Here is a 22,106-nt window from a genome sequence, read left to right on the forward strand (position 1 = left end):
GTCATCAATGTTGGTTGATCATTCTACTCATCCTTAGCAAACTGCTTTTTTATTTTCAGAAAAGAAGTGACAAACCTCTGTTTCATTACCTTTTTCATTGTACCACCTCTCTGCCAACCTCACTTGTTCTCTATCAGTAGATATCTCATATCCCTGCTGCTCTGAGAAAGAGGAAGACTTCAGGTATGTTATTCATAAATTACCAATTAATAGCAAAGTGGTAGCTAGGTTTCAATTTCATACCACAATGTCTTTTCTTTTTCTTTTTTGGATAACTTTAAATGGGATGTATATTATCCAGCATGACATAGTTTTTGCCTTTGCAACGTCAGACCTGTCTTACCTATTTGTATTATCTTCTTGGCCCCTGTGGGTTTCTGGATTTGAGACCCAAAAGGAACACATTTGGAAAAGTGCAATGCCTGTCAATAAGGGCTTCTGCTCTAACTGAAATATTGCTTTTTCAAAAAGCCCTTGTTTTTCATTTATCTTTAACAGTTCCCTCTCTCTCTCTCTCTGCTCCTCTTTCCCAGCAGCCTAGAAACTTACCTCTATTTTTTCATTTTAAATGAGAACTCTGTTTCTATGAATATAGTGCTCCTTATTTCTGTTCCGCCCACTCCCACGACTTCTCTCCCAACCTTCTAGCAACTTCATAGTTTTCACTGAGATAATGTACATATTTTTATTTCATTGTAGAAACATCTTTTACACACTTTTAAGCATTAAAGGATATAATGAAGAGGTAGAAAGAACTTTTTTCTCTCAAATTTTATTACAAAATATTCACTAACAATACTTATTTCCCACATATATTCAATAATTGCTATTATGCTGCCATAAATTCTTTTTTTTTTTTCTTTTTTTTTTTTTTTTTTTTTTTGAGACGGAGTCTCGCTCTGTCGCCCAGGCTGGAGTGCAGTGACCGGATCTCAGCTCACTGCAAGCTCCGCCTCCCGGGTTTATGCCATTCTCCTGCCTCCGCCTCCTGAGTAGCTGGGACTACAGGCACCCGCCACCGCGGCCGGCTAGTTTTTTTGTATTTTTTAGTAGAGACGGGGTTTCACCATGTTAGCCAGGATGGTCTTGATCTCCCGACCTCGTGATCCGCCCGTCTCGGACTTCCAAAGTGCCAGGATTACAGACTTGAGCCACCGCGCCCAGCCTATAAATTCTTTATATATACTACTCTATATATACATATATGTGTATGTGTATATATATAAAGCTGAAGCTTTTGAAAGTAAGCTGAACATAGTGTAACACCACATCCGTAAATATTTCAGCAAGCACCTTCTAAGACTAAGGACAGTTTTCTACCTAATGACATTTATTATATTCTCATCTAAGAAAACTAAAAATGATTCCATAATATCAGTCATTATCTTGTCCATATTCAAATGTCTACAGTTATCCCAAAAATGCCTTCTGTTGCTTTTATTTGTTGACTTTTTGGGCGTGGTAAAAGTGGAAGTGGACCGGGATCTATTTGAAGCTCCTGCATTGCATTTGGTTGCTATTGTGAAGCATTTAGACAGCCATAATCTTTTCACTTGGCTTTCCAGGCTGCTGTCTGCAAATGTATGCTTAGTAAGCATACACTCTTCTAAGGGAAAAGGCATCTCTGACTCATGCTCTGGAGGCTGCTTGAAGTCTCTTATTTTGGTTGCTTGTGACTCTCTGAGAGTTTCCTGGGTCCATGGCACAGAATAGGATAAGGATCCATAGGATTACATTCCTGATCTGAATGAGAAGAAGAACAAACTTGTATATATTATGATAAAGATGGAAGAACTATATCCATGTTTTGCAATGTTCATTCAGACCTTAAGCTTCAACCTGAAGCTAAGAAAGAATGATAATAAGGTTGGCAAATATCTTTGAATTGACTCAGAGAGAAGCTAGCACAAATATTCATTGTCCCTGGTGTTATGTAGACTGATTTGGACTCAGAAGTCAAGAATATTACTGAAATCAGGAAGTTTTCAGTAAAGGCTCTACCAAACCTATTGTCAATTCATCTTCAAACAGCAGTAATTATTAGATTCTCCTGTAGAATGGGATAGTTGACCAGAGCTCATACTCTTCCACTTCATGACTTCTTTTGACTAGAAATCTGCAGCTACAGTACTTTCTACTTATATTACGGAAATATCTTCCAAATAGGGCTGGATTCCTGAACACCTTAATTTTTTGTGGGGCTGTGCTAGACCTCTTCTTCTTCTGTGTGACTTCTGAGTACACTGAATTCTTTTAGTCCATCTCCATTCTGTGCAGCTGTGAGGGTGTCAGGTTTTACCTATCTCAGATTCAGCTATTTTTTTTTTTTTTTTTTGGTTCTTGCTGCCTTTCTAAAATTATACTGGGTAAGGGAGTATAATAATACCTGGAGTCTCAGGTTTTTCATACCCATCTTGGTAATCTAGCATTGCCCAGACCCCCCCTCAGATAGCTTGTATCTAGAGAGGAAAAGGGAATATTCTGACTACCTCCTTCTTTTCAGGGACACACAAACATCTAAGAACTCCTGGCTTCCCATCCAACTTTTCTTCTCCTGCTCCAGTATGGGGAATCTTTATCTAGTATTGTGTGTGTGATTTGTCAACTATTTATCCAAATTTGTATTTTATGTTCTCCTTCCCACAGAATGCAGGCTTCTGAGGTGATCTTTTATCGTTTCTTGAAAAAAAAAAAAAAAAAAAAAAAAAACCTTTCTAATGTGAACTACAGAGTGGATAGTGGTGGTAGATAATGGAAAATACAGTCGTGAAGACTAATGTCAGTGTATTTAATCCCATCTTAAAAAATTTACTCTCCAGTAAAAATCTTGTCACTTATTTAATTATTATTTAATTATACTTTTTATTCTTTTACTGATATTAATGGAATATGTTTTCTTATTTCCAGAGTATCATGAAACAAAATGGACATCATAAACTATGTCTATGTTCAAAAGACACAGTACTTTTAGGAAAGAATGAGAGTTGGATTTCAAAATGAAAAGTGGGATGGGTAAAGGGGCAAGTTAAAAAAATTAGTGGAAATTGTTTATTAAAGATAATGGAACTTGGAGCTAAAGCTGGCCAAAGATGTTGATCAGCATGCTTTGGGTAGATGAAGTTGTGTTTTGGATAAATAATTTCACAACCTAACCCACTCTGTGTTAGATAATTTCTTATTCAATGAAAAGATATTTAATTATTTAATTCAAGGAAGCAGTAAAATTATACCAAGGAAATGTATTTTTAATTTACTCATTTATTTCACAGGCATATAATGATATGAGAAACTTCATTGATACTTTGTTTTGAGTTTGACTCTTTTTCAGCTTTCATATGAACTTCTCTTTTTCAGCAGACTCTGCCCACTTCAGGAGTTTCTGTTCCTGAGGTGCGTAAGCAAAAACAGGTTTTCACACTTAAAATTATAGGTCATTATACATCTTGTATAGCTATAAAGAACATTTTGTGCTGGCTCAGTGACATTCGAATACCAGCATTTTATATTTTATTTTTTTCATATTCTGCTAATTGGAAGTGGTGGTTTTCATATTTTCGGTGATGGGATAGACTTGAAGAATTTTCAATCTATATTTGTGATAAGTATTAAGAAAACAAGAAGTTATGTGACTCAGACTTCACAGAGAAAAATAAAGGTTACTCAACAAAGAGTTTTTACTAGCATGGAAAAATAATACCATTCCGATTTTTTCGCATTAAAATGTAGATACATTGCAAGAAATCCAAAACAATTTATTCTTTGAGCCATCAAAATGTAAGTTTCAGTGGCAGTATGTTGAGAGACTCTTGCTTACTCTGAAGTGCCCATCACTTTCAAATGAATACAACTACATTAATCACCTAGTCCATACCATTGTATAGAAAGACATCAGAATAAAATATAGTCACAGAATAAATGACTTTTAATTTGAAAATAAATGTAAGCATTGCCACAACAATTATTTTCAGTAACGTTTTTGCTTTACCTTTGCATTGATGACGCAAAGCCTCCACATTGTTCTGTGACAATATCCTATTCAATTGTTATTATCTCTATAGGAAATGCCCAAATGGTCTTGTTTTCCTTAAAATTTTAATTTAAATCTGCTTATTTTAGAAAGTGTTACTTATATGAATGCTACATAAGATGATGAATTTATTTAGAGGATAACATGCTTGCACAAAAGGGTAATAACTGCTCTTTTCTCCCCACCAAAAATGGCTTTTTAATCAGTGTAGACTCCTTCGTTAAATTTTAAAAAAAAAGGTCTCATGTTTAACCAGAGACATACTGAAAAATACTTGGAGATAACACTTAAATATAATGTTTCTAATCTAAGAAAATGTTAAGCTGATTTTATATTCTTTGAGTTGATGACATTATTATCACGATTATTATTATAAAATAGAGATGCTAAATTACACATTTAAGTGACAAAAGTATTAGGACAGTTTATTATTTCATTGGGTTAAGTGTGAGAGAATTAATTTTGCATCTCAGGTTCTTGAGTTTGTTTCTGCCCCTATTATCAGCCCCATCAAGTGAATATAGGCATTGCATTTGAGATGTAAAGTTTTCTCTTTAGATCTGTTAATCTCCAAAGCATCCCTATGTATTCAATTCTGTAATTTGTGTCATATAGATTGAATAAATAGATCCAAATTTTTGTTTTTATATATTTTTTCAATTTTTAGGATAAAAGTCTTTATTTTGATATAAAGTTTTTAAAAGTCTTCCTATACTTATTTTTTTTCTGGCACTATATATTGGTTTACATTAACTTAAACTTTCCAGTATCCCTGAAAGTCATTATATAAGATTTTCAACTTTGTTGTTCCAAAAATTTCCTTAAGCCCTTGCATGGATATATGCATGGCTGAGTGTGTGAATACACATATATACACACAGAGAGACAAGAAACCTTATGTTCTACCATCAGGAACAGTTGCTCCTTGGTTAACGGAAAATGTGGTTAAAGTATATGTGGGAGAACATATAGAAAGATATATACATACATTAAACGTTTAACTTAAAATATGTAAATTTATATTCATTGGCTATATTTTTGAAGATTAAAGGCTTTTCTATGAGTACAGATCTTCTAATTGGAGATGGTATCTTGCCTTTCTTGCATATATCACAAGCTTATTACCAATAATAGTTTCAATTCTTTTAAAGTATAACAAAAACTCAAGAACATCTGTGAAGTAATTTGAGTGTAAAAATACTTACTATTTTTATTATTAATACCCAAAGCTTGCACAGTTGTTCTCTCTAAACTTAATTTGACCACTCCTCATATACACCACACACACATGCCACACAGGCGCACACACACGGACACACATACACACACACAACTTGTGCTATTTTGTTTTTCTTTTTCTTTTTTTTTTTTTTTTTGAGATGGAGAAAAGCTTGCAGATTATTTTTTATAAAAACAACTCTTTCATTTTGTATTCAAAATTCAATGATGTGAGTAATAATTTAATTACACAATTACAATTACAAGATAAGTTTTACTTAGAACTGGTACAAACAGATTGAGGGCTAATAAGTCACTATGTTGAGCATTTAGCTTAGGTGGTACAAAGAGACAATGAGTGTGAGCATAAGAGAGCTGCCTCCTGGTACTTACTTTCAGTTTGCTGTGGACGACAGTCAGTATGGTTTACAGAGGGATTGGAGAGTGTGGAACATTGAGGTTGGTTACAAAGTCTGCTTTTTTTTTTCTTTTGAGACAGAGTGTCACTCTGTCACCCAGGCTGGAATACAGTGGCATGATCTCGGCCCACTGCAGCCTCTGCCTCCTGGGTTCAAGCGATTCTCCTGCCTCAGCCGCTGGAGTAGCTGTGGTTACAGGTGCACGCCACTGGATCCAGCTAATTTTTTGTATTTTTAGTAGAGACGAGGTTTCAGCATGTTGGCCAGGCTGGTCTTGAACTCCTCACCTTATGATCTGCCAGCCTCAGCCTCCCAAAGTGCTGAGATCACAGGTGTGAGCCACCGCGCCCAGTCCAAAGTCTTCTTTTGTATATAAAGTATATACATACATATATGTGTATGTATACTATATATATACACACATACACACACACACACACATACAAACATTATTTTATGAAGGTGCTGCAATATACTATCACATAGCCAAAATTAAATTATTTTGGCATACACCCTCTTATTCCTAAATTTCATTCCCTTCAATAAGAATTTCCTTAACAGAAATCTTGTAAGTGGTTTATACCCAGGATAATATCCTAGGAGAAAAATATGAACTTCATGTGTAATGTATGAAAACTTGGACTTATGGATCAAGTCACCAAGTGTACCTTCAAGTTGAGGAAGCAACTAACATCCCCAGGTACTTTAAGACCAGTTGTCATTTTGTCTGCTTTGTTGCTCCCCATCTCTCCCAAAGACACCACCCAGATCACCACAGCAATTATTCTCAGCTATGGTGACTTAGTGGGCAAATAAAGTACAGGATGTTAAATGAAACACTTCTTTACAACACTTACCTTCTACTACTATGACCAAGCAGTTTACCTGTGATTAACTTAATAATAAAATATGTAAAAATCTTTATCTGTACTTTAAAATCATTGCCATTTACTGAGTGCCTGTTTTATGTCAGTACTTTTATCTAAATTTTCTTACTTTTTTCTAACATAAACTTTCTGATTTGTAGTTTAGATAAATGGTAACATAGCAATGGTAAATAACTTGCCCCAGCTGACACAGAAATAAAAGACAAACCTGCATTTTAGCATCTAAGCTCATACTTTTGCCTTTACAAAAAGTTGTTTTTGCTTTTTTTAAAAGTACCTATTTAACTAAGTTTAAAAGACATAAAAATCTTTAGACCGTGTATTGTTTATTATATTTATGGTTAAAACTTTATAATTAAAAAAAATCAAGACTGTTTTTTCTTGATTTAGATTTAGAGCCTTCATCATTTTTGGAATGAATTTGTTTCCTTCAGCCACTAAAATGTTCAAATCTCACATTAAGTCCATATTGGTTAAAGGTGCAGCTTTACAGTTTGTTAGTAAGTTAGTATCTCAGACTGAACCTTTTTAAGTCCCACTGAATGTGGTAACATTTCTGCATCAGAGAGATCTTAACTGCTGTGAATCTTTGTGATACCTTGGGTTAAAACTCTAGGGTTTCAGGAAAATTCGTGTGGCCTAGCTCCAGTGGCAGAAAGGACTAAGTCTCCATTCAGGCAAGTCGTGCAGTAGTAGCAGCTAAAGTAAGTTCTATGATTCGTGATGGCTGCTGTTGGCAGGAAAGCACTCGCCTTTGTAGCTTTGTACCAGTGGAGGTGCTTTGCTGCTGCCAGTTTCTCATGCTGAGATTGGACAAAAAGAAGAAAACCCTGTTCTTGAGGTAATCATCACTTGCTGCTTGCAGTTTGCCAGCGATCAATAACAGCAGGCTTAAGTACTGTGGTAAACAATCCTTTTGTGAAAGCAGTTTTCACCAATGTACAAATACTCTACCTCTGAGAATCAGCATGATGTAGACAAAGATTTTTTTTTAGAGCACATATTTAAAGTGAGGTCTTTTTTATTTTATTTATTTCATCTTTCTATTTTCTGTGAATTGTCTTTTTGGCTTTTCTTCTCTGTTTATTATGATGATTATTCTTTTGGAATTCTAATACAATATAATCCCCAGTTAAGATCTGTTGTGCTGCTTGTCTAGTCTACAGATCACAAAACACTGAATTCTATATTTAAAATGTCTACATAGAAAACACAAATGGTCGTATTTGAAAATGCTCAAATATCAATAACTGTATTTTATATTTTGTAGTTATATGTTCTATATTCTTTCATGACTTTTTTTTTTTTTTTTTTTTTTTTTTTTAGTTAGAGTAGCTCTTTTCAGTGTTTGAATAATTTCTATTGATTAAAGAAACAATTTTCCAACTCTTTGTATATCTAGGATGATTTATCTGGCAGAAGGAAATTTGCCTTAATTACAAAATGTAATTTATTTTGTGGTTTAGAGCCCCAAAACATAAAGAAAGAAACTGAAGGTTAAATGGCAAACACTGTCCCCTATTATCAGAGAGCAATTTTTATCCTGAATGATTGTGCAAACTAAGATTGGTGAGCTCTTTCTGAAACTTTTCAATAAGTTCAACATTGGTAATTAACTCTCATAAATATCATAATAGAGGTCTGCCAGTCAGGGTCAATTTACCTCCCAAAAAAGCTAGTGAAACCTGGTGGAGAAGAAATTTTTCAAGGATGCAATTGCCTCCCCCTTCCTGTGCCTCATATAAAAAGGAGAGACAATTTTCTCAATGGAAACAGAAGAAAAATTAAATAGTGATGAGGCTCTCCTGTTTTTAAGATTTTAGCCTGGATTAATTCCACAAATTCCACACATTTGCATTTTTCCCCAAAGAATTCACTTGGTTTTCTTGATGCGTGTGTCTGTGTGTTTGTGTTTAAATGAATGCTCACCATTTTAGTATTAGCTAGATACTATAATAAAATACACAGACAGATGGATGCACTGAGAATTTTAAAAATTAACTTGTTATATGCCTCTGTCTCATAATTCTGGATATCATAAATGAAATCTCATGAGTTGAAAACTCTAGGGTTTTAAAATTTGTTTTTATTTATATATTTATTTTTTGAGACAGAGTCTCACCCTGTCACTCAGGATGGCGTTCAGTGGCACAATCTTGGCTCACTGCAACCTCCACCCCTAGAATCAAGTGATCCTCCCACTTCAGCATCCAGAGTAACGGGCCACAGGTGTCCACCATCATACCTGACTATGCTTTTGCATTTTTAGCAGAGACAGGGTCTCACCATGTTGCCCAGGCTGGTCTTGAACTCCTGAACTCAAGCGATCTGCCTGCTTCAGCCTCCCAAAGTGCTGGGATTACAGGCGTGAACCACCACACCCGACTGTTTGTATTATTTCTGATTGCTTACGCTAAAGCAATTGTTTAGTCTCCTGCCCAGCTTACTTAGGGGGCTGACAACTTGGAGGGACATGATGCCATTTAGTCAACTGCTATCTCTGCCAGTTGGAGGTTCTTATAACACAAGAATTGCCCTAGATATATGTGTGGCTAAGAGTAAAGTAATATTAAGAGATGGTTTCGTAGCTCTTTAAAAACATATACTTGCATGTCTTAAATTTCCATTAAAACATAAATACATAATCTGGTACAAATTTCCAGTTCCATTGTAACTAATCAAATTGAATTTTATTTAATTCTTCAAATGTACGCATTTTATAAATTGAAGGCCAAACAACAATTGTTGGATAATTTGGAAGAATAACTGTATTAAGGTATATCTTTCACATTGCAGATTTTTACAAAATATTGATTCCATGTTTTATATATGTGCATGCAAGAATGCTGGAGTAAATTATTTCCACACTCACCAATAGCATTAAGTTTTTGAACAGCTAACACAAGCTATGCGTGTTCAAATATAAGCATTGAACTTTTCAATTTTAAATATGTTCCTAATGTAACCACTGATTTTTTTTCATACATACACACATTTGGAAATACAAAAACAATGTTGATGAGCACCCAAATAGGCAACCACAACTATTTTACATCACTCATAGTAACTTTTATATTGAATACATACTTTAATGTAGGGACATATATTACAGACTATACATTTTCTATTAAACCTTACACAACTCTGAAAAATAGGTATCACTATCTCTATTTTGCCAAAGTGTAAACCCTCTAGGTTACATAATACTTAAGTAGTAGAGATGAGATTCAACTCAGGCATTGTGATTCCAAACCTCATCTAATAATTCACTCCTCTTATACATTATGCCATTAACTGTCTATGAATGCAGTTATAATTTTCAGACTTAAAAGGAAGGAACTTTCTTTTAAAAATCAATATTTTTGCCAGAAATTATGCTTATATGAAAGCATATCATTTTCCAAACAACTTGAATTTCAGGAATCCTATTATGGCATCCATTTGCAGCCACACACAAAATATATTCAGTGTTTTTGCACCATGGAATTGCAAGGTAAATGGACTATACAGATTAGCATTTATTTTAGTCAGAGACAATTTCTGATCCATCTAGCCCTAATATATTTAAAAACAGCTTTACTTTCAAAGCTACTTAAAAATGTCTTTCTAGGAAAAAAATCAATGCTTGATAGCAGAGAAAGATGATTATACTTTAAATATGTATTGTTCTTGGGCGATGATCACTCTAAATATCCTTACTTGATCACTATACATCATACATACGTAAAACATTTCTCAGTTACCCCATACATTTGCACAAATAAAAACCGATCTTTCTAAACCACAGAAATTGAAATGATACTCTAACAAGCAAATATAGGAACTAGGAAATATATATAGCTGAGTAAGTGATAGGAAGTATATGGCACTAAAGCACTTAAGCACCCATGGCACACATTGCCAATCAATTAGAACAATTTTTCACATCAAGCCTATGTCCCCAAGAATCCTTCTCAATAGTATGCTTCAAGAACTTAGAAAACTTTTTAAAAAAGTTTTCCTTTATTTCTTCATTCATTTATCCTAACTTTTGTTAGTCACTGATTTAGAATCTGATATGGAGCAGTGAAACAAAGAAAGTTCCTTTTCTTATGGAACTTTGATTAAGATGAAAGAATGCAGGCAATTAAACAAATCAAATACATAATACTTTAGGTTGTAATAACTGATGTTTTGAAAGGCGGCTGAAAGGACTAGAGAAACTTCTCTGACATTTTACCACATCCTGAAGTGAGGACCAAGGTCAAGAAATGTGCAGTGGCAAGTTTTCCACCAGACTGAAGAATGTTTGCAAAATCTCTCAATTTAAAGCATGATTGTTATGATCAAGGAACAATGAGGAGGCCAGTGTAGCTGGAGTGTAGTAAAAAAAGGGATGAGTTTGACTTTTGTGTAGAGAGCTGAGTGTAGGAAGACAAAAATGGAAGTAGAATGATTCATTAGGTGATAGTTACCATAATCCAAGCAAAAAAAAGATAACAGCTGTTTAAACCATATAATGATGCAGGTGGTGAGTAGTCATCCAGTTTGAGATTTATTTTCAAGAGACAGAATAGGCAGGACATTTTTAAACTAATCTTAGAGATTTTACAATTACGTGTTTTAGGCCCTCATGTGGACATATAGAAACAGTGTCTGCATATAGAAATTAAGGCTCAGGTAGAAATCAGAACAAGGATTATACATTTAGAAATATTCCTAAAAATGAAATTGAAAGCTGCGGGGATGGATGAAGTTACCTAGGGAGTAAGAGTAGATAGAGAAGATGAGAGGTCCAAGGAAGAGGCCGAGTCTTACAGGTTGCAAAGCTGGAGAAGCAATGGGCAAAAGAGACTATGAGGGCGAAGTTTTGAAGGAAGAACCCTCAGAGAAAGAAGTGTCCTGGAAGCCACGTGAGGCAAGTTTTCAAAGAGTAAGAAGAGATCAGTTCTGTCAGATGCAGCTGAAAGATTTGAGAAGATGAAGACTGACCTTTAGATGTGAAACTGAGATGGACATTGGTGATTTTAATAAATGATAGTTTGTTGGAGTAATGGTGATACAAGTTGATTGGGTTGTGTTAAGAGAGAGTGAAAAGAGAGGAAATAGAAACAGGGAGCAGGCAATTCCTAAAAGAAATTTTTTTACTATGAGGAACAAAGTAATTAGATGGGATGGAATGTCAGTTTTAAGATATATGCTATTTTTGATATTAATAGTAGCTTAAAAATCCATCATGCAATTAAAAATAATTTTCAATATTGCACATATTTATAAGCTTTTCTTAGTAGTCAATACCACATTCTTTAAATTATAATCCTATACTCGTTATCTGTATCATTGCATATGAAAATAATCAACTTTAGTAATCCTTAATAACTTTTGATAAAGAGTCACAATTGGGCACATAGGGATAATACAATTTGGTATTCTTTCTCATTATTTCTTTAAATAGTGGTTCGATCATGAAGCTATCATATATATTGAGCCAGCTGAAAACAACAGCTTCCATATTATTCACTAGGAACTTCAAATTAGAAAGTTGAGCCTGGGTTTGTACCCATGAAACTCTTCTATTAGTAAAATGACTTACATGTTTTTATGTTATTTTCATAATTTTTATTTTTATCAAATATTTCTTTTTTACAGGAAAGACAATCAACAGTGAAAAAGGAAAAGAGTGGTTCCCAGCAGCCAAACAAAGTGATCGACAAGAATAAAATGCAAAGAGCCAACTCTGTTACTGTAGATGGACAAGGCCTGCAGGTATGATTTTTTAAATCAAAATTTTAGTAGGTTTCATATTTGATACTTCTAGGCTCTCAAAGGGGCATATGTTCAGCTATCAACACATTTGTTTAATCTGCATATTAGCTTAGTAGACTCTTTCAGAAAGATCTTTATTAATTTATCAAGATGTCAGTCTTATGGTTGATTGACAGAGTAACATTCTGGTTAATCATTTATGAGTTTATCTCCATTTAAACTCAAATTGGCAAGTGATCTTTTGAAAGATTTGCAAATTATTGCTAAATATACACATTTATTAAATGCATATGTGTTATCTATTTACAGGTATACTTTATATCTCTCTATATATTTATATTTAGTGTGGGTATGATTTCAAGAGTCACTTTGATAGCAAAAACGTCTTTAGGAAAGAAGAAAATGAACTCTGAATACATATTTTCGAAATAACTAATTTTTAATAATGAAGAATTTATTGTAATATATTTCCAGCTTTCAAAATTTTAAGTCAAAATTTAAACTCCAAATATATTTCTAGGTTAAATAAACACAGGTAGTCATTTTTTAATACTATTATATAAAAACCTATAAGTTATCTTTATGGTCTCTAGCATCAAGAATGACATTTTAAGACATTGCATGGGGTTTACTTACCTCTGTTTTTTACCTGTATTTCTTACTTCAACAGGAAAATGGTCAATAAATTTCACTTAATTTATGACATTGTGGATTTAAGTATGTCTTTCTACTTATGTTTTTGCATTCCAATTGCCTATACTTCAAGTTTCACATTCTCTGGGAATATTTACCAACAATTTAACATACAGACGTTATGTTACACACTTGCACTCATTATATTTGATTTTCTATCTTTTTTTATTTCTTACTTTATTTCTGATACTATAGATTATGTCTTTTGTATTTTTCAATATGCACAGTTCAGGGCACGTGGTAGATGCCTAATGCTTGCTTCTTTATCGTCTTGAATATATCATTAAAATTTAATAATAATTTATTAAATATTGATAACTAAGTTACTGTTTGTTTTTTTATCTAAAAATCTATTGTGAATAGAAAAGTTTTCATAAATTATTTAACTCAAATATAAAAGGAGGGAATTCTGAATAATAAAATTATATGTTAGAGAACAGAAAATGTAATTATAAAAAAGTAAATCAAGATGTACATTTTGGAACTCATATCCATATTTTGGAAATTTCATAGAAGCTGTCAAATATAAAATCTATCCACAATTTTATTAGCCAAAAATTCATTAATTAAATGATCCTATAAAATTTTTATTGAAAAAAATCAACATTTTAATTCAATATGTGGATGGCTAATATTGATAAGTTTAAATTTTCAGCTACTCTGGGTTCCTGGGATGAAATTAATGAAAGGGAAGCCTAATTCTGAAATCTAATTGTATTTCATATGACTAGGCACATACTTCTTATCACAGATGGGAAGCATATATCATTTGTTAAACAGGATAGCTTAAGCATTATAATGGTATTTTATACATATTAACTTCTTTAATTCTCTTAATAAGCATATGAGATCAATACCATTATTATTATTATTTTCAAAATCATGTTGATGCTCAGAAGTAAGATACATTCCAAAACGACACAGTCAGTGGTAAAACCAAGGTTTCAATGGAGACCATCTGACTAGAGTTTATGTGTTTCATTCCCAACGTACCCTGTTTCTTTGCTTAAAAATTTTTAACATGTATGTAACTGCTAAACTTCTGACCGTCTTGTTCTTCTATGTACTTTTATATTGCTGCAGGCTTTGAGATAAAATTTATGTATGCAACAGAAATTTAACTCCTCTAATCTCAGTTTTCCAAAATTTTCATAATCATATCTTAATTTTCCCAGACATCAAAACCAAAATTAAATAGCACATGCAGTATTTTAAAGGTTTTAAACCTACATAGTAATATGTTTCATTTTATTTGCTATTTTAAAATGATCTGAAATATTTGACCTTATTACAACTAAATTTGTCACATTAAAAATCTTAGATGATTAACATTCTTTGTGGATGTGTTTCATCTCTCTAGCCAGATAATAACTTTTTATAACTTTCTTTGGCATACAAAAGTGTCAGCTAAAATTGTGAGTGGGACAAGTATAGAAGTCAGCCCTATCAAAACATCAGTAAGAAAATACCATATGTGTAGTAATAATTTTTTGAATTAAAAAAAGTTGGTATAGAATCATGTGCAAAAGTCTGTTGTACCTCAGCAGAAAGGACCAAAATAGAATACACATATATAGCCACATAGTTTTGGAGAAAAAAGAATAAAAGAATAGAGTTCCGGGTAGCTATAATATGCAAAATGAAAAAAATAGTAATTTTGTGTTGTATTTATCAATTTTAAATACCAAAAGGCTTGTTCATTATCAAGAAAGGTAAAAAGATCTACCATAAAATTAATTTTTTCCATGAGATTTAAAAAATATGTGTCATTAAAAAGCATTGAGTTGCAGCTCGGTTTGCATATAACTCAGTGACAGAAGAGATCTACACTGCTTAAAGAAGACTATTAATCATAGTTAAGCACATTCATCTTATTTCTTTCCAGCTAACCAGCATAATGATCAGGATTATTATTTCTAATTAGAGGAAGTAATAGATCATGTATAACCTTAGGATGAGTCTCATTAATTAACCCAAGTCCTAGGGGATTTCAAATAGAGGTGGTTAGGCACTCTGTCTTTGTCATCACTCACACCATAGGTTTACACTTAATGCATATGATCAAATGTAATTGAAACTATGACTTCTTAACATGCAAGAGATATAAAATTACAGATGGCTCTCCCACTTGTGAACAAATAAGGAGAAAAACAGAACAATTGTTTAAACTCTATTTACGTTGAAGTTACCTTGATCTTAAATATTCTTTGAGAAACATTTCAAAATAAAAGGGTTATTAGGAACTAACGAATCTAGTTTGTAACACTATTAGCACAAGAAAGAAAGGAGGACCCTTATGCTTAAATATCAAAAACTGAACTAGGGTCTTTCCTCACAAAACTACCTCTTTCTTTTATCTTCCTTATTTGTAATATTTTATTATTTTAATCACCAAGACGATAAACCACACACCTATGCACTAAATGTAACTGGTATAGTACATATGTATATTAAATTAATTATCTCTATATAATTAATTCACTTCCTTTGATGTATGTGTGTGTACGTGTGTGTGTGTATGTCCTTTGCTTGTTTTAGAATTCTCAACCCTGTTGACTTTTTCATAAATAGCCCTTCATTGACATTCTAATTCTCTATCTAAATCCAGAATTATTACTCTACAGTTTTGAACATTATAGCAAACTTTAAACTGAGTCTCTCCATATATATACAATGGTAGATAATAAATGATGTAAAAATAGAGCTGAGTAAGATAAGAAGTAAAAGGGCTGAGAGTCAGAATTGTCTATAATTTTAAGTACAGTGGCTAGATTAGGCCTCATTAATAAAGTGATATTTGGGTCAAGACTTAAAAGAGTTGAAGCAGTTGGTCATTTGGATATATGGATAATGGACAGCCCTAAGATAAGTATATGCCTGGAGAGTTCTGGGGTCAGTAAGAACTGTAGTTGGAGTAGGGTGGGCAAGATGGAAAGTGGTAAGCAAGTAATTCAGAGAAGTAATAGGGATGAGAATTTTTAAAGGCTTGAAGGCTTCACTGAAGACTGACTTTTGATCTAAGTGTGATGAGAAGATATTGGTGGGAGGGATGAGCAGAGGAGTTACATGATTGAATGGTGTTTTAAAAGGCTCACTCTTATAAAGATTAGATTGCTGGGGAGCCAAGAGTCCAGTAGATTACTGTTGAAGTTATTCAGGGGTTATAGGATGTAGACTTATTAGGATGGAGCAGTGGAAATAGAGAGATGTGATGGGATTCTACATATATTTTGAGGAAAGAGCAAAAGATATGCTGAGGAATTGACTACAGGGTTTACAAGAAAAGTGAGGAGTCAGGAACTTCTCCAATATATTAATAGTTTGGACCATGCAACTTAAATGATGAAATTGCCATTGACTGAGATAGGGGAGCATGTGTATGAATGTTTAGAAGGAAATTTCTGTTGCTGTTAGATATCCAAATAAAAATATCAAGTAGATAGACCAATATGTGAACCTAGAAATTAGAAGAAAGGACAGACATGAATTTGGGAGTGAAAGGCATTGATGGCAGCCATCAGATAAGATGAGATCATTAAAGAACAGAGTGTGTATATAAAGAGAAGTGATTGAACTGGGATTCAAAACCAGTCTAACTCTAAAATCATGCTCTTTAAATGTACTATTTTTAACTGGCCCTTTATATGATTAAATAAGATTTTACATGATGAATTCTATTCAGTATGGTGGAGAATCCAGCATGAACAGTCTCCGGGAATGCCCTGCACATCAAATTTATGACCATTCTTCAAGATTTCAACTACCACAGATGCTATAAAATCTTCCTAAACACTTTCTCTCTTCATCAGTTTTTTTTTTTTTTTTTTTTTGCATGTGATACCATATTACTCTATCTCATTTATTGTTTAACTGTTTTGAAAAGACATTCGGTTCTGTAGAGAGCCTCAAACACAATGGAAGAGTCACGGGAGATTGAGAGCAGGTTCAGGGTTCTTTCATGCTTTAAACAAATCAACTAGGATGTCATCTGTTCTATATGCTGTTCTACTTCAGATGATCTCAAATGCTGTATAAATATGTACTTCAAAGGATGAATAGTTTTAAGCTGACAGAATTTTTGATATAGTTGTGTTTTTGTCTTTCACCTCCTACTTCACCAAAATCTATCACAAAAGGGACACAATATTTTAGGATGGTAATAAATATGTTTTCAGAATAACTGAGTTTTACATCTTATTTCACAATTGTTTCGTGAAAGTGACATTTCTAAATTCATAGACAGATTAGATACAGTTCAAAAGAAAATTAGTAAGCTTCAATATAACATTGGTACCTAACTACATTGGTACCTCAGATCCCATTTATATTTCATCAGTTTTCCCAATAATAGTTTTTTTCCACAAAACTAGTCCAGAATCATATTAATTTTCTGTTATTGATGGTTGTATTGTGTATATATATATATATATGTATGTATGAGAATGTTTTCATATGTAGGAAATACTAATGTAAATGGGAGTGGTAGTGATGGAGCAGAATTTTGGCAACTTACTCTCATGTGGCTGAGGGAAAAAGTTAATTATAGAGTCATTGCAACTTTTCTGTAAATTTAAGATTAAAAAAATAAAAATATTACTGTAAAATTTAAAAAATATTAATGTAAGATATTTCCATAAAACTTTATTCACCAAAATCAGATGTACAGAGTTTCAGAAACTAATAAAACTATTTATATTCATTTTATCAGTAGACATGTTTTGCATTGCAATACAATGCAAAGATAGTTCTTACCTGAGTGACCTCTCTGAAAACCAGAATCTGCAATCAAACAGTCAGATCAAATTAAGTAATTGAAAGATTGCATGTGATAATATCTACAATTTTACTTATCTCATACTTTATATGTTAGTACTATCTGAAAATGCACTCATACTCAATAATGAGAAAAGTATTATGTAAAATAATGGTTGCTAATTGATTGATATTATTCCTGTATATCCATATTGAATATTCAACATTTGCCACTTGTGGAATATCATCATTGTTCTAAGCTCTTTAAATTCACTGATTTTTCTAAACATTTAATCTGTTTTTCCGTTTAACTACCCCTAAAAATTACATCAAGATTTTGTATTTTATTTTGAGATGCCTTACAGACTATAATCTATTCCAGTGGGATATTTGTTCATAACAGTATATAACTTAAAACACAATTTTAATTCCCCTTTACTTAATAATTTATAGTGATATCTATAAATATTCTAAAAATTAAATATCTATGAAAGACATTTCAAAGCATAGTTTGAAAATAATTTGATATATTGGACTCAGTATGAATTTTTATATAATCTCATATAGTTATAAAATGAATGTTGACTTTAGGGAGAAAAGGAAAACTCATCCTAATGAGTATTTGGGGTTCAGATTTAATACTTTGCTCATGCTTAAAAATCTATTTACCTTGAGATTCCCATTTCTACTTAGAAACAATTCAAATTGACCAAAAAGTCAACTAAAACTACATCTCTTTATTATTATGTATTTGCTTATGAAAACATTAGGAGTTTCAACTTTGTAATAGGATGAGAAATAAAGAAGATCGAACACAGGCTTTTAAATATAGTTGTTTTTTGGTGTTTTTTTTTTTGTTTTGTTTTTCATTTTAGTTTTTAATGGGAGGAAGGGGTACCCATTGCAGTCTGAGCCACCATGGCTTAAAGATGATAGGCACTTTATATACATTAATTGATAGCACACATTTGGTTCAGGGGAGACCTGGGAAGTTAGTGCAGAAGTTTCTCCTGCTTATCCTTCTCCCAGCTGAATTGGAGACAAATTAGGAAGAAAGAAACTTTGTCCTCTTTGCAATGGAAAGTAAAATAGAAACAGACACAGTAATTATAATGAGAGCTAGTTAGATATGAATAGAAAAATTACGAGTATCTCACTCAGTCTTCCCAGTTCGGTAATGTGAAGATTTTAACATTTCCGTTGCCTGTTCTCATTAGAAAAATGCCATTTTACTAAATAAGTGGAGGAAAATATATTAGTAGAATATTTTAACTTATATAGTTAAACAGGCAGGAAGGAAGGGCATGATATGGTAAAAATTAGTGTTTTTAATTGTTTCATTAAATATTTAAGAATACTTTCTAGGGGAGAAATAACACTGCAGTAAAGATAATTTGAATCTACTTTCAAAAAAGCAGATTGATCCAAAACTGTTCCACTTAGCATTTAGATGACACAATTAGCTGAATACTTTTGTTATTAAATTTTTTTTCATCAAACTGTATTTAGATGGGTGTTATATAGGGTTACATTAAATAGGAATACTTTTATTTTAAAAAGTCTATTATTTAACGTTGGACTCAGGTAATAGACAACTCTACCCATACAAATATGTACCATCACCTTACCTGCTTTATTTCCCATCATGGCATGTTTCATTACTAAATATGTATTTGTTTATTGTATATCTCTCCACTATAATATAAGCTCCATTAGGACAGAAACTTTGCCTTTCTTGTTCAACTGAGAGCTGAGTTGTGATGAAAGCAGTAGCACATGACGTATAGTCAAGTCAATTCCTATTACCTGAGAGATCAATAGTTAATGGACTCTATTTAGCAAATAGACTTGATTATCTAGCAACCTATTCAGCAAGCAGGAAAAGAAAGCACTGAACAAATTGTGTAGATAAGGACTCTTAGGCCAAAAGGGACCTCAAAGGATCTTACTGAGTTTCTTTCTAGTTCACAGGTGGTTGGGAAGATGGATTCCACATATGCCTCAAAACTCTCACTTAGGACTCCTGCATAAAAGGAGGGCTCTCTATAAGTTGATCTCCTTCTTTGCTTCTCTTCCCTTTTCCCTCAAATTCTGCTTTATTTTGGCTCATTCACTTACTGTCTGAAAATCGTAACGTTTGTTTTCATCTTACAGGAATTACAAATGTTATTCCCTCTTCCTGACTGCCTTCCCCTCTGCCCTCTACCTAGATAGGCATGCCTTTCTTTGTGGAGGAAGTTTTCCTGTTGAACACACCACACACACACACACGCACACACACACACACACACGCACACACACACATTGCAGAAAGTAATATTATTGAAATTGTGTATTGGTATTTTATAATTTAGAAATAACAAGGAGTCTTATTCATATATAATGGGCCTAATAATTTTTCCATATATATAATTTTTCTTATAGATCACTCCTGTGCCTGGTACTCACCCACTTTTAGTTTTTGTGAACCCCAAAAGTGGTGGAAAACAAGGAGAACGGTATGTTTTTAAATTAATTTTTGTGTCTATTTCACATATATGTTAAAAAATAGACAAAACGATGATGTAAAAATGCTTAAAAACAATTATTCCTCTCTGCTAATTTTAATGCAAAATAAATGATGCTAGCATGTAATATGATTATATGATCTTGTTTTTAGGATTGAAATTTTAATACAATGGCCTTTTGTAACTATTTTTATTATTATAGCTCAGGTGTTTGAATTCTCTCTACCCCACCTATCACCCCTATCCCCTAACAGAGAGTCTGGCTTCATAAATACTGTTGAATGAAAATTGGTTCTCTAAATGATTACCAAGATGAATCCAGGTAAATCATAACTCAGTACTGAGGAACAGAATTTATACCCAGCTCCTAGGCAAAATATATTATAATGATTTTCTGCATATGCTTTTTGGAGAACATGATGCCATATTTCCTGGAGAAGTACAATATATTTAATCTGAATACTAATGAGTTGCATTATCAGGTATTTCAGCATTCTGGCTGATAACATTTTATTCTGTAATGAATGAATGAATGATTAAATTATATTATTTAATACAAATATGAAAATCATTACATTGAAGAGTAAATCTTATGTCTTACTAAAGATGACATTCATGAACAAAAATGCAGTTATACCTGCCTTAATGCTTTTTAGAAACCTCTCCTAATCTCAACCAAAAATAAGCAAGCAGATGAAAGCACTCATAACAAACATGACAATAGCATAACAAATTTCCTTTGTGGTTCACCAAATAGCAAAGTTGAAATGTTTCCAAAAAAAAAAAAGGAAATGTTTCCATGAATAAAGTAATTTTTTCTACCATTTTAATTTCTAGCTTTCTTTCCATGAAATGAAGAATGCTTTTCATTATTGAATCAACAAAACATTGTTGCTTTAAAGAGTGTAAGATTTTTATCCTAGCACTTTGGGAGGCTGAGGTGGATGGATCATGAGGTCACGAATTTGAGACCAGCCTGGCCAACATAGTGAAACCCCGTCTGTACTAAAAATACAAAAAAATTAGCCAGGCATGGTCATGGGCTTCTGTAAGCCCAGCTACTTAGGAGACTGAGGCAAGGAGAATCGCCTGAACCTGGGAGGTTGCCGTGAGTCAAGATCGTGCCACTGCACTCCAGCCTGGGTGGCAGTGTGAGACTCCGTCTCAAAAATAGTAATAATAATAAAATAAAATAAAAAGAGTATAAGATTTTTTCTTTTCATCAATATCTAGTTATGTTTTACTCCTATAAACATGATAGAAATTATTTTAAATAAATAATGTTTTAATAATTAAAAATATTCCCAATGCTTTATTAAAGGGAATAGCTTTATTCATAAAATAATAATTAAATAATGATGCTGAAATTACTTTCTTCTTTACTACTTACAGTATGTTAGCTGTATATATTATTGATAGCTGGAACAAAAAAGAAAGCTTTCCACAAATAATTAGATGAGACTTAAATCCACATTGGAAATTACAGAAAATCGAAGTCTGAAGAGAAAAATAGTATTTTCAAAGGAAAATAATTTTTTCTCAAATTAAGATAATATGAATCATGTAGAATAACCCTTAATTGAATATTTGCCTTCTCTTTCTGCCAGTACATATAAATAATTTTCCCTAAATTAAAAAAAAAGTATACATATATATAGTTACACTAAAATCGTAAGGAAATTAAACTTACTGGAGGCTTCAACTTTGAACTCTTCTCTATATACATTCACTTGTATTTTGTTCTTTATTCATTGACTGGGACCACGCAAAATCAATTGTAATGTAAATATGTTTTAAAGGTGATCTGTTTTGAATGCAAACATAATTTTTCTGCCTGCATTAGAGGCACCTTTCACAA

At 32.7% G+C, this 22,106-nt stretch overlaps 1 protein-coding gene across 19 annotated transcripts in view; it reads left to right on the plus strand.

Moving 5' to 3' along the window:
• The window catches only part of DGKB (diacylglycerol kinase beta), an 824,940-nt gene that overhangs the window by 336,960 nt on the left and 465,874 nt on the right, over positions 1–22,106 (plus strand). For 7 of the 19 annotated variants that reach the window (XM_023215889.3, XM_023215895.3, XM_023215888.2 and 4 more), the window contains 3 exons: positions 3,358–3,390; positions 12,180–12,296; positions 20,166–20,239. In XM_023215889.3, coding sequence (XP_023071657.2) covers positions 3,358–3,390; positions 12,180–12,296; positions 20,166–20,239 — 224 coding nt within the window. Of the gene's footprint in view, positions 1–3,354; positions 3,391–12,179; positions 12,297–20,165; positions 20,240–22,106 lie in introns of all 19 variants that reach the window. The other 12 variants (XM_023215903.3, XM_023215886.2, XM_023215891.2 and 9 more) reach the window with 2 other exon arrangements.

The sequence above is a fragment of the Piliocolobus tephrosceles genome, chromosome 8 (genome assembly GCF_002776525.5).
Source record: "Piliocolobus tephrosceles isolate RC106 chromosome 8, ASM277652v3, whole genome shotgun sequence".
NCBI lineage: Eukaryota > Metazoa > Chordata > Mammalia > Primates > Cercopithecidae > Piliocolobus > Piliocolobus tephrosceles.